Source organism: Humulus lupulus, chromosome 5 (genome assembly GCF_963169125.1).
Source record: "Humulus lupulus chromosome 5, drHumLupu1.1, whole genome shotgun sequence".
NCBI lineage: Eukaryota > Viridiplantae > Streptophyta > Magnoliopsida > Rosales > Cannabaceae > Humulus > Humulus lupulus.
This window is the reverse complement of record NC_084797.1, coordinates 176,253,090-176,265,865: the sequence shown is the minus strand read 5'-3', so window position 1 is coordinate 176,265,865 and position 12,776 is coordinate 176,253,090. Positions and strand designations below refer to the sequence as shown.

At 38.0% G+C, this 12,776-nt stretch overlaps 1 protein-coding gene across 1 annotated transcript; it reads left to right on the top strand.

Moving 5' to 3' along the window:
* Window positions 1-6,673: 6,673 nt before the first annotated feature.
* LOC133779722 (uncharacterized) lies at window positions 6,674-8,557 on the top strand. Its single transcript, XM_062219643.1, has 2 exons — window positions 6,674-6,939; window positions 7,033-8,557. The coding sequence occupies exons 1-2, from the start codon at window positions 6,674-6,676 to the stop codon at window positions 8,540-8,542; spliced, it is 1,776 nt and encodes a 591-aa protein (XP_062075627.1). The 3' UTR covers window positions 8,543-8,557.
* The last annotated feature ends 4,219 nt before the right edge of the window (window positions 8,558-12,776 follow it).

The following is a 12,776-nucleotide window of genomic DNA, read 5'->3' as shown; positions in this document are numbered from 1 at the left end:
GGGAATACTTGTTATACGGTTAGAATGGAAGAAATGACTACTATAAATAAGAGGGGAAGGAGTAATAAAGTGCATACTAAAGAGAGTGTAGGAACCCACACATGATCATCAGTAGTGCTCCAATACGCAGACATTCGCGACTTTCTTTAGTACTATCTGCTATCTTCTTTAGCATTATAATATTTTTAGTGAGCTTATGCTGTCCTCCTCATCTGCCTCTATAACAAATTTTTAGTCTTATATTTGTATAATTATGGTAGCCTTATATTCCTTTTATTTAAAAAAAAGTTGCACTCACTACTGTACTGCTTTCACACTACTAATTAGTATATTTTAGTCATGTCACACACACTATACCTAATTTATAAACTAGTTGCAATCAAAGTAGTTTTACTCGACCCACTTTAAATTTAACCAGTTGTTGTTATTTGTTCACTTCATTGATATATAATGTATAGAAAATTAAACGCCAAAAAAGAGACATAGGATTTGATGTTATAACTATAATATATATTTAGCTTCACTACTTATTAGTCCGTTTGTTTGGTATGGTTTTTCAGTGTTCATCGCTTTTCAGATTGTTTGGATAAGGTTTCAAAAAAGTGTTTTAGGCGTTTATAATCAGAAGTAAATTGTTAAAGGAAGAATTAAAACTGTAATGAAGGAATAAAATGCTATGTTGTGTATTCCTTGAGAGGCGGTACAGGGTACGAGAGATTATATAAAGAGCATTGTTACTACCTTATCTTGATTGTAGAATTTATAATAGTGAATCTCACATATTTTACTTAGCACCTATACTAAATTACATTAATAATGGTATTGTTAGATGAATATGAAAGTAGGCATATGAACAATTCTATATACATGTAGGCGGAATTAATATATAGAATGAACATATACAAAAAGAGCATCGAATATTGTATACTTTCAGCCATTGCTATTGATAACTTCGATCTAGCTTTAGATCTAAAAAAAAAAAAGAAATAGAAGTTAGAACGAGTACACGGACTTCCAAGCTCTCACTAACTCTTTTAGATGGAGTTACTGAAAGTCAGAATGAGCAGCAAGCTTAGGGATCGGTACTCTATATTTATAGAGTGAGACCTACCATCAGAGTCTCTGCCACAGATTGAGATATTTCCTCAATCAGTTGGGATATAAAAAATCGGGTAACAACAAAATCAGGTAACAAACAATGTTGACCATTAATTAGAATATTTTGTCAATAAATTAAATATTGACTTTAATATATTAAATCAATTAGTTGATTTTATATACCAAATAAATAATATTCTAACAGGTGACATTAGGATGGTGCTAGACCCTATTAGTGTCATTTAGCAATATTCTTTTATATATATATATATATATATAATGCAAAACAAAACCTAAGAACACACATGATGGCACAAGACTAGAGGCCAATAATAGCAAATAAAAATATATAACGATACATAAAAATACTAATATGGTTTAACATCCCCGCCAACACCACTACTAGAAAAAAATGGTTTTAAAATCACTTTTTATCTTAAGTTAAAATTTGGAGTTATTGACGCCAAAACCAATGATGCTATTAGGGTCAGTTATGCACTGAAGCTAACTCTAAGAGCATCTCCTGTGCTAACGTGAGTGGTTACGGTGCCAATCTTGAAAAAATACAACATTTAATATTTTATTTAATTAATATTAAAAATAATAAGCTTAACAACATCAGTTTTGCACTGACATCCTTTTTTTAGCATAGTGCAACAATGATGCTAATTTTTAAATTATAATTATTATTTTCATTTTTGAAAAAACACTAAAAAAAACTATTTTAGAATCATTTAAAAAACTAATTTAACTCAAATTATACATAAAGAAAAACAAAACTCAAACTTTAGCAAAACTTATTTTACATAATCAATAACCAAACTCAAACGTCATTTGTACCAATTTGATAACTTTTCCACGAACCATACCAAAAACTACAATAATCATTGGAAAGTAATACATCAAAGTCTCAAAATCATACCCAAAAAAAAAAAAACAATAATACATCAATATATATAAAAAAAAATGCATTTATATACCAAACTTAGAAAAACCAATAATCTTGTGAATGTAATACATCAAAGTCACAAAATCACACAAGAAAAAAAATATAATAATACATCAATATATCAAACAAAATACACTAATAACCAAAACCGTGAAAATACATTAATGAGATCTGAAATAAGAAAAAAAAAACTAAACTGCCGCCACCGCCACCGCCACCACCACCTAGCCTTCACCACCACCAACAACAATAAAAAAAAAAAAGAGAAGAGTGAACCTCATCGACAACCCCACGAACCCTGAACCTGGGAAAAAAATTACGTATCGAATAGAGAGATAGAGTTAGAGAGAGCCCTTACCATTGGCTACCATGGTCCAACCTTTATCGTGCTTCGTTGATCCGTAGTCCCATTTGTTTCCACTACATAATTAGTGAGTAAGGAAGTGTTAGAGAGCGAGCGAGTAGCGTCAATTCATAACTGATGCTAATGGGCATTTTCAATAGTGTCATTGTGTGCATTTACTCTATTAAACATAAATAACATTAGTGTATGATGCTAATGGCCAAATTTGGTCAAAGGCACTGGTCAATAGCGTTGATCGAAACTCTTGGATGACGCGAAATACCTATTTTGGTGTAGTGCTCATAGGTCTAGGAAGAACTGTGAGTTTAGTTTTGAGGTCCAAGAACCGAGCAATGACAAGAGGCTTGGTGAGACAATCGACCAACTAATCTTGAGTATTTATGTAGCCAATACGAAGAACATCTCATGGAACTCATTCTCGAACAAAGTGGTGATTAATTTCAACATATTTTGTGCGAGAATACATAGCATGATGAAATGATATGTGGATAGTGCTAATGTTGTCACTGAGAATAATTGGAGGAGAAGATAGGAAAGTGAAGCTCATAAGGAAGTGATTTAATCTAGGATAATTTGACAGCTTCATTGGCAAGCGCTCAGTTCTTAGGTTTAGTGCTTGTGCGAAAGACAACTTTCTCTTTTTAAGAAGACCACAAGGTAAGATTATGGCCAAGAAAAACAAAGTAAGCACTTGTACTCCATCTATCATTCGGACATGAAGCCCGATCGACACTAGTGTAAAAAACAAAGGATTAGTCCGAGCTTGGTTGGAGATATAGTCCAAGATGAGCACTACCTTTCAGGTAGTAAAGAACTCTCTTAATAGTTTGCCAATGTATGATGGATGGGGAATGCTTGAATTGGCATTTATGGACTGTGTAAGAAATATCTTATTGGGTGAGAGTATACTAAAAAGACCAAATGATACAATTTTTGTACCCCAAAAATATGACCTGAAATACTCAGCACGAGGTATAGCTAGCAGACAAGCGCATGAAGATTGAACAGCTCGAGTCAAACTTGACAACTTACGACAACCAGATAGTCTCCAGATCGCCTCTTGCGCCAACAACCTAGTTCGAGATGCGTGATGGCTAGATCGCCTTCTAGAAACTCTGAACTTGTCTCGTGTCAAGGTAGGTTAATTCTTTGACATCCAGTTCGAAGGAAGTATTCAGCTTGCGGAAGCCTGGTCATGGTACATAGTGAAGGATCCCAAAATGTTCAGAGATTCCTTATACACTCGTTAATGCTCAGATTTTATTATACATATATTACCCTAGATAACAGATGTAAATTTTATAGGCAATCATATCCTTCTGTAAATGATAAGTTACCTAAATATATTATTTACCATATTTATCTACACGGCTACTCAAAGTTGTCCAGGAGAATCCTCTATAAATACCAGGGGAATGGACAGAAAAAGGAACAGACTCTCTATACACTGAAGCTCTGCTGAAATTTTCATCAACAATTTCTCCCAGAGTCCTAAATAGATCAATAAGATTGTCGCGTGGACAATGTGGATTTTAACCACTGGACCACGTAAAAATGTGTGGGTGATCTTAATTCTTTTTTGTTATTTCAATTACGATTTAGCAAAGCCTAATATATCTTGTGAAGACTCAGAAAAGAATCAAAATTATTTATATATATCATTTAAGTTTTATTTTAAGTGGTGGGACCCACTTGTTTTAAAATAAGTCAGATTTTTCTTTTCTTTTCTTTTTCTTTCTTTTTCCTTTTTCTTCCCGGGCACTTCTTCTTCTTCTTTTTCTCTCTACAACAACCCACATCGGGGTACCACAAAGTCGTTGCCGGAGTTCCCTTTTGCTGCCACGTGCCGGAGCTTGAGCACCAGTGGCCGGCGACAACCCCATCCCCAAAATCTCAGGGCCATCAGAGTTAAGACGTACACGAACGGGGCAGTCAAAGTTTCGTCGTCAAAACTTTGACCGCACTTTCCGGCGAACCTAGACCTCCGTTCGGTGAGTGGGTGGCACCGTTGGAACCAGCGTGAAGGGAGGAACGTCGCCCAATAAGTCATTTCAGTCAACTCACCGTTTTTCTCCGGCAAAATTTTAGGTATCTTCGCCCCTTTGGAAGCATTTTTCAGCGAGACCGGAGGTCAGCTGGGCAAAGGGGTTGTACTTCCGTGATGTACTACTCGAGAGGATCGTTTTGATATATGCCATGTATATATTCGTCGACGTTCCCGGTAGCGCTATCAACTGCTAGTGTGCACCGCTTGGGTGAGGTTTCAGAACTTGAAATTTTAAATATGGTCATATTATATGTCGTTGGACACGATTTTGAATAAGGAATTCAATAATGATAATCGTTTTCTCATTTGATGCTCGTAGGAAAATCGTGATATATATAGATCCAATTTAAATCACTTTAGGATAATCGTTAAGCTTGGGAGTGTCGCTTTGGGCTCGGATTGAAAATTCTTAAGAGGTAGAGACTCAACTTGACTATTGGACTTGTTTTACTCGTATTGAATTGCATTAAACATATTTCAATTTTGATATTTATAAAATGTTTGAAAAATGGAAAACTTAATCTGCATGTTTTCTGTTATGTTCTGAGGGCACTGAGTGCCAAATATATTCTTTTGTTCACTTAATTATGCAGGTTATGATTTTTGGGTTTTATACAAATGCAGTTGTTATGCTGCCCAATTTTCTAAAATAAAAAGGGAATATGTGTCTCTCATCCTATGTTTACCTGCATTTGGTTATACCGATGAGAGCCATAGTAATCATGATTGGTGCATGTTGTTGTTTCACAACCTAGTCTCTGTATCATCATAGGTAGATCAAGTGTCCAGTCACCTGTAGGTGTAAAGACCTAGCATCTGTATACAGGAAGTGTTCTGAGCCTCCTCCTTTGTGGTGGTTATCAGGTTCGGCTACCCGGTTTAGGATGTCGATTTTTCTATGGTGGGTAATCGGAACTAGGGATCTAGGGGACGGTGTGATGTGCACTTGTAGCTATGCTCTTATGATTATTTGTGGTTTCTCTCTATTTTGGTTTATACACGATGATGTATGTTTTGTTTTAAAAAGCTAACCATGCAGGGGTTTTTATTGAACTTTTGAGTCATATGTTATTAGTTGCTTCCCTACTGGGCTTTATAAGCTCACCCCCTATATCTCTCCCATTCCAGGATCCTAGTGACGCAAATTGTGGATAAGGTGAATTATCGCTGAAGCTAATGTGTTTAGCGCCATAGTCCTTTCTTTTGAACATTATGTATTTAATTTGGAACCTATCAGTCTGTATATCTAAGTTAGCTATGTAATAGTTAGAAATGAGGAATGGTGGATGCTAAGTATTATTTTGGGTGTTTTATGACTTATTAAATTTAACTGTTTGGTGACTACATAACTGTGGGGATATTACTGTTCTATGTATTAAGATAAATGATCCTACTTTTATCCTTAATATTTTCATATATAATTATAGGAGTTATTCCATTGTTTTGACTTATAATTATAGTAATATTTAATATAAATTAAATGATCATTTATAAAGACTATTTTCCACCGAGGGTCAAAGTTTGACCTTTGACCACCCAAGTTATGGATATTACAATTCTGTCACAGCCTAGGGCTCGGGTTGTGACAGAAAAATGGTATCAGAGCACCGGGTTTAAATACCTCGGAGTGTGTCACCAAATAGATTTTTTTTTTTTTTTGTAAAGTATTTTAATATATAAATGCATATGTATGTAGAAAGTATCCATTCCTGACTAACTGTTTAGCTTTAATTCTCAGACCTAAGTTGATGGCTCCGAGAGGAAGGGCAACGAGGAGGAGGCCTGCAGCTGAAGTCCCTGAGGCTGAGCTTTCCCCTCAGCTAGCTGCATTTCCAATGAATGCCATTCTTGAGGCTTTAAGAGGCCTTCCTGCCCAGCAGATGGATCCAGCTGCTCGACAGAGTCATCACTTCAAGATTTTCCACAAGATTCAAATGCCTGAGTTTGAGGGTGGGCAAGACCCTATGATGGCTGAAAGATGGATAAGGCAGGTTAAGAAAAATTTCAACACCATGGGAACACCTGAGGAGTATCAGGTGACTTTTGTTGTATCCAAGTTAGAGGGTAAGGCAGCGGATTGGTGGGAAACCTTGAGTCCACTGAAACTGGGGGGATGACTTGGAGACACTTTGAAAAGGTCTTCAGGGAACAATATTTTAACCCATCTCACCGGAGGACTTTAATTGGGTCATTTGACAGCTTAAGACAGGGGAACATGACAGTAAATGAGTTCTACATAAAGTTTGTAGAATTATCTTCCTATGCTTATGCCGGTGCAGTCGATCAACCTCTTTTGATTGAGCAGTTTCTCCGTCACTTAAACCCTTCAATATTGGGTCCACTTGCCCCTATGACCTTTGGAAATTTGAACGAATGTGTAACAGCAGCCTTACGAACTGAGGCTCATCAAGAAGGAATTGAAAGAAAGAATCTGGCCCAAGAAAGAGGAAATGATAGGAAAATGAACAAGAAGAACCAAGGGCGATGGCTATCCCAAGGAAAACAAATTAGTGGGAGTAGCAATAGTAGTGGATCTTCATGAAAGACTCGAATTGGGCCGTATGGATGTTTCAGTTGTGGCCAACAGGGTCATAAGAAAAAAGATTGCCCACAACGACAACAGAGGTTCCAACCATCACATGGAGAACCCATAGGGAGTTATGCTAGGTCTACTCCTTTCACAGGACAACCGAAGAGTAACAAGTCTCAGACTTCATCCTATGGTTTCACACCCACACCAGGGCAACAATCCCATTATCAACATCAGTTCAAGCCCCAAGGTTTAGGATTCAACCAGGGGTACTCACAGAGTTTCCAAACTCCTATTTCTATTGGAAGTCAGAGAGGGTTCAATCAAGGAGGAGGTTCTAGTGCAAGCACAAACCATCCTGGTCATGGAAAAGGGAAAGCAAAGGAAAAAGCCTATGGCCAAGCCTATGCTCTTGGTGGTGATGATGTGCAAGGAGGATCATGCCATGGAGTTGTGGATGGTATGGTTCTTATCTCACACTCTTGGGCTCATGTATTATTTGATATTGGTGTATCACATTCTTTTATATCATTAATGTTTGCTAGCATGTTGGGTTTGAGTTGGGAAACTTTTAGTACTACACTGCAGTTGAGTGTACCTATGGGAGGGCATGGTGAAGTATCAACCATCTGCAAATCATTTTGTATTGTGCTTGAAGGGCATAATTTATTAGGAAACCTGATGGTGTTACCTATGGGGCAATTTGATGTGATTCTTGGCATGGATTGGTTGTCTAAGTACCAAGCCATTGTAGATTGCTCACGAAAAATGGTGACTCTTTTAACTCCAAGTGGAGATTACATTGTATATCGGGCCAGCATGAATGCAGTAAGGCATACTCCTATCCTTAAGGCATGTTTTGGTGGGAAAAGAAACTTAGAGTGTTATGGGAGTCTGTTTGCAATCAAGGATGAGTCTAGGCCTCTAGACAAGTTTCCTTGGATATCAGTGGTTAGTGGCTTTCCAGATGTGTTTCCTGAGGATTTGCAAGGACTACCACCTGATAGAGAGATCGAGTTTTGCATTGATTTGATTCCCGGGGCTCAACCAGTTTCTACTACACCTTATCGCATGGCACCTGCAGAGTTAGCTGAATTGAAAAAGCAATTGGGTGAGCTAATGGATAAAGGTTACATTAGAAACAGTACTTCTCCCTGGGGAGCTCAAGTTTTGTTTGCCAAGAAAGCTGATGGATCCTTGCGACTGTGCGTCGATTATCGGAAATTGAATCAGATGACAATTAAGAACAAGTATCCTTTGCCAAGGATAGATGAGCTGTTTGATCAGCTCGAAGGTTCAAAGTGTTTTTCCAAGATTGATTTGAGGTCAGGCTATCATCAATTAAGGATTAAGGAAGATGATATTCCTAAAACTGCTTTTAGAACACGTTATGGACACTTTGAGTTTTTGGTGATGCCATTTGGATTGACAAATGCACCTGCAGCATTTATGGACCTTATGAATAGGATCTTTAGACCCTATTTGGATAAGTTTGTGGTTGTTTTTATTGATGATATTTTGGTGTATTCCAAGACACCTGAGGACCATGCATAACATTTAACTATTGTGTTGCAAACTTTGAGGGACCATTGATTATATGCTAAGAAAGAGAAATGTGACTTCTGGATGACTGAGATCAAATTCTTAGGGCATGTAATATCTCAAGAAGGCATTATTGTGGATCCTGCAAAGATAGATTCTATTCTGCAGTGGGGAAGACCAAAGAACATTACTGAGGTTCGAAGTTTTCTTGGGTTAGCAGGTTACTGTCGTCGCTTTGTGGAGAATTTTTCTCGTATTGCTATGCCTTTGACAAAGCTAACAAGGAAGGATTTAAAGTTTGTGTGGGATGACAGTTGTGAAGAAGCTTTCAAAGAACTTAAGCGAAGATTGACTACGGCGCCTGTCTCACTATGCCTAATAGTGATGAGCCTTATGTGGTATTCACTGATGCTTCTGGTACTGGTTTAGGAGGAGTTCTCATGCAAAATGGCAAGGTTGTTGCCTATGCCTCACGCCAATTGAAGCCACATGAGAAGAACTACCCTACACATGACTTGGAACTTGCAGCAATGATTTTTGCCTTAAAAATTTGGAGATGTTACTTATATGGGGAAAAGTTTGAATTATATTCTGATCATAAGAGTTTAAAGTATCTCTTCACTCAAAGAGACTTAAATTTGAGGCAAATAAGATGGGTCGAGTACATGGAAGATAATGATTTCACTTTGCAATATCATCCTGGAAAAGCAAATGTGGTCGCTGATGCATTAAGTAGAAAACCTCATGGCATTTTGGCTTGTTTGGCTCTTGAGGATTGGAAAAGAGCGATCATTGTGGGTGATTATAAATTAGAGTACTATGACGGAAAATATATTGCTTGTGTTTCAAACGTAGTGGTTATACTAATGCTACTTCAGCAAGTTAAGCAATGTCAGTGGCAAGATGAGAAATTGAGACTTATCTGGAATCGAATCCGAAACGGTGAGCAGTTAGAAGGATGGACAGTAAATGCCGAAGGATTCTTATACCATAAGGGAAGATTGGTTGTTGCAAATATTCTTGATCTTAGAGAGTATGTTATGATCGAGGCTCATAGGTCTAGATTTGATGTACATCCTGGAAGCACAAAGATGTACCAAGACTTGAAAAGACAATACTGGTGGGAAGGTATAAAAAGAGATGTGGCTAACTTTGTAGCTAAGTGTATGGTTTGCCAGCAGGTTAAAGCTGAGCACCAGAGACCTTCGGGGTTGCTTCAACCCTTACCTCTACCAGAATTGAAGTGGGACAAGATCACGATGGACTTTGTGACAAGATTACCGTTAACGCCATTAAGGCATGACACTGTCTGGGTGATTGTTGATCATTTGACCAAATCTGCTCATTTCATTCCAATTAGGAAGGATTATAAGGTTTCTAAACTAGCTCGACTTTATGTGGATAATATACTTCGACTACATGGGTTACCTTCCAGAATTGTCTCTGATAGAGATCCTCGATTTACATCAAGGTTTTGGCGAGCATTGCAAAAATCTTTTGGAACTGAACTTAACTTGAGCACCGCTCCCCACCCTCAGACAGACGGACAATCTGAGAGGACTATCCAAACTTTGGAGGACATGCTTCGTTCTTGTATTTTGGATTTTGGGGGTAGCTGGGGAGAACACTTGTCATTGGTGGAATTCACTTATAATAATAGCTACCAGGCCAGTATAGGCATGGCTCCTTATGAGGCCTTATATGGGAGACCGTGTAGATCACCTTTGTGTTGGGCAGAACCAGATGAGCATGTCACAATTGGACCTCAAATTATCGCTAGTACCACTGAGAAGATCAAAGACATCCAAGAGAGACTTAAGGTTGTTCAAAGTCGTCAGAAGAGTTATGCTGATCTCCACCGACGAGAAGTTGAGTTTGAGGTTGGTGACTATGTCTTCTTGAAAGTTACTCCCATGCGTGGTGTGACGAGGTTTGGAGTGAAGGGTAAGCTAGCCCCGAGGTATATTGGACCTTTCAAGGTTATTGAGAGGGTTGGGGAGGTTGCTTACCGATTGAACTTACCAGCGTAGTTGGGGCACGTTCATAATGTGTTCCATGTGTCGATGCTGAGGAAGTATACTCCAGACCCATCACACATCATTGAGTGTGAGACTATCCCTCTTCAAGAGAGCGTGACATATGAAGAGCAACCTATTAGAATCTTGGCGAGAGAGTTAAAAGTGCTAAGGAATAGGGAGATTCCAGTAGTCAAGGTCTTATGGCGGAACCATAGAGAAGACAAGGCTACTTGGGAGTTAGAGTCAGAGATGTATGAGAAGAATCCTCATTCGTTTAATTTTCAGCTTGAGGTTGTTCTTTGAAAAAAAAAAATTCGAGACGAAATTTCTTTAAGGAGGGAAGAATGTGAAGACTCAGAAAAGAATCAAAATTATATATATATTATTTAAGTTTTATTTTAAGTGGTGGGACCCACTTGTTTTAAAATAAGTCAGATTTTTCTTTTCTTTTCTTTTCTTTTTCTTTCTTTTTCCTTTTTCTTCCCGAGCACTTCTTCTTCTTCTTTTTTCTTATTTTTCTCTCTGCAACAACCCACATCGGGATACCACAAAGTCGTTGCTGGAGTTCCCTTTTTCCGCCACGCGCCGGAGCTGGAGCACCAGTGGCCGGCGACAACCCCATCCCCAAAATCTCAGGGCCATCGGAGTTAAGACGCACACGAACGGAGCAGTCAAAGTTTCGTCGTCAAAACTTTGACCGCACTTTCCGGCGAACCCAGACCTCCGTTCGGTGAGTGGGTGGCACCGTTGGAACCAGCGTGAAGGGAGGAACGTCGCCCAATAAGTCATTTCAGTCAACGCACCATTTTTCTTCGGCAAAATTTTGGGTATCTCCGCCCCTTTGGAAGCATTTTCCGGAGACATCGGAGGTCAGCTGGGCAAAGGGACTGTACTTCCATGATGTACTACTCGAGAGGATTGTTTTGATATATGTCGTGCATATATTCGTCGACGTTCCCAGTACCGCTATCAACTGCTAGTGTGCACCGCTTGGGTGAGGTTTCAGAACTTGAAATTTTAAATATGGTCATATTATATGTCGTTGGATACAGTTTTGAATAAGGAATTCAATAATGATAATCGTTTGCTCATTTGATGCTCGTAGGAAAATCGTGATATATAGATCCAATTTAAATCACTTTAGGATAATCGTTAAGCTTGGGAGTGTCGCTTTGGGCTCGGATTGAAAATTCTTAAGAGGTAGGGACTCAACTTGACTATTGGACTTGTTTTACTCGTATTGAATTGCATTAAACATATTCCAATTTTGATATTTATAAAATGTTTGAAAAATGGAAAACTTAATCTGCATGTTTTTTGTTCTGTTCTGAGGGCACTGAGTGCCAAATATATTCTTTTGTTCACTTAATTATGCAGGTTATGATTTTTGGGTTTTATACAAATGCAATTATTATGCTGCCCAATTTTCTAAAATAAAAAGGGAATATGTTTCTCTCTTTTCATGTTTACCTGCATTTGGTTATACCGATGAGAGCCATAGTAATCATGATCGGTGCATGTTGTTGTTTCACAACCTAGTCTCTGTATCATCATAGGTGGATCAGGTGTCCACTCACCTGTAGGTGTAAAGACCTAGCATCTGTATACAGGAAGTGTTCTGAGCCTCCCCCTTGTGGTGGTTATCAGGTTTGGCTACCCGGTTTAGGATGTCGGTTTTTATATGGTGGGTAATCGGAACTAGGGATCTAGTGGACGGTGTGATGTGCACTTGTAGCTATGCTCTTATGATTATTTGTGGTTTCTCTCTATTTTGGTTTATACATGATGATGTATGTTTTGTTTTAAAAAGCTAACCATGCAGGGGTTTTTATTGAACTTTTGAGTCATATGTTATTAGTTGCTTCCTTACTGGGCTTTATAAGCTCACCCTATATCTCTCCTATTCCAGGATCCTAGTGACGCAAATTGTGGATAAGGTGAATTATCGCTGAAGCTAATGTGTTTAGCGCCATAGACCTATCTTTTGAACATTATGTATTTAATTTGGAACCTATTAGTCTGTATATCTAAGTTAGCTATGTAATAGTTAGAAATGAGGAATGGTGGATGCTAAGTATTATTTTGAGTGTTTTATGACTTATTAAATTTAATTGTTTGGTGACTACATAACTGTGGGGATATTACTGTTCTATGTATTAAGATAAATGATCCTACTTTTATCCTTAATATTTTCATATATAATTATAGGAGTTATTCCATTGTTTTGA

Excerpts from the sequence above, each read along its gene's own strand:
- LOC133779722 (XM_062219643.1), top strand. The coding sequence starts at position 6,674 with ATGACAGTAAATGAGTTCTACATAAAGTTTGTAGAATTATCTTCCTAT. Across the intron at positions 6,940-7,032 it reads ATGAACAAGAAGAACCAAGG|TTGTGGCCAACAGGGTCATA; the intron begins GCGATGGCTATC and ends TGGATGTTTCAG.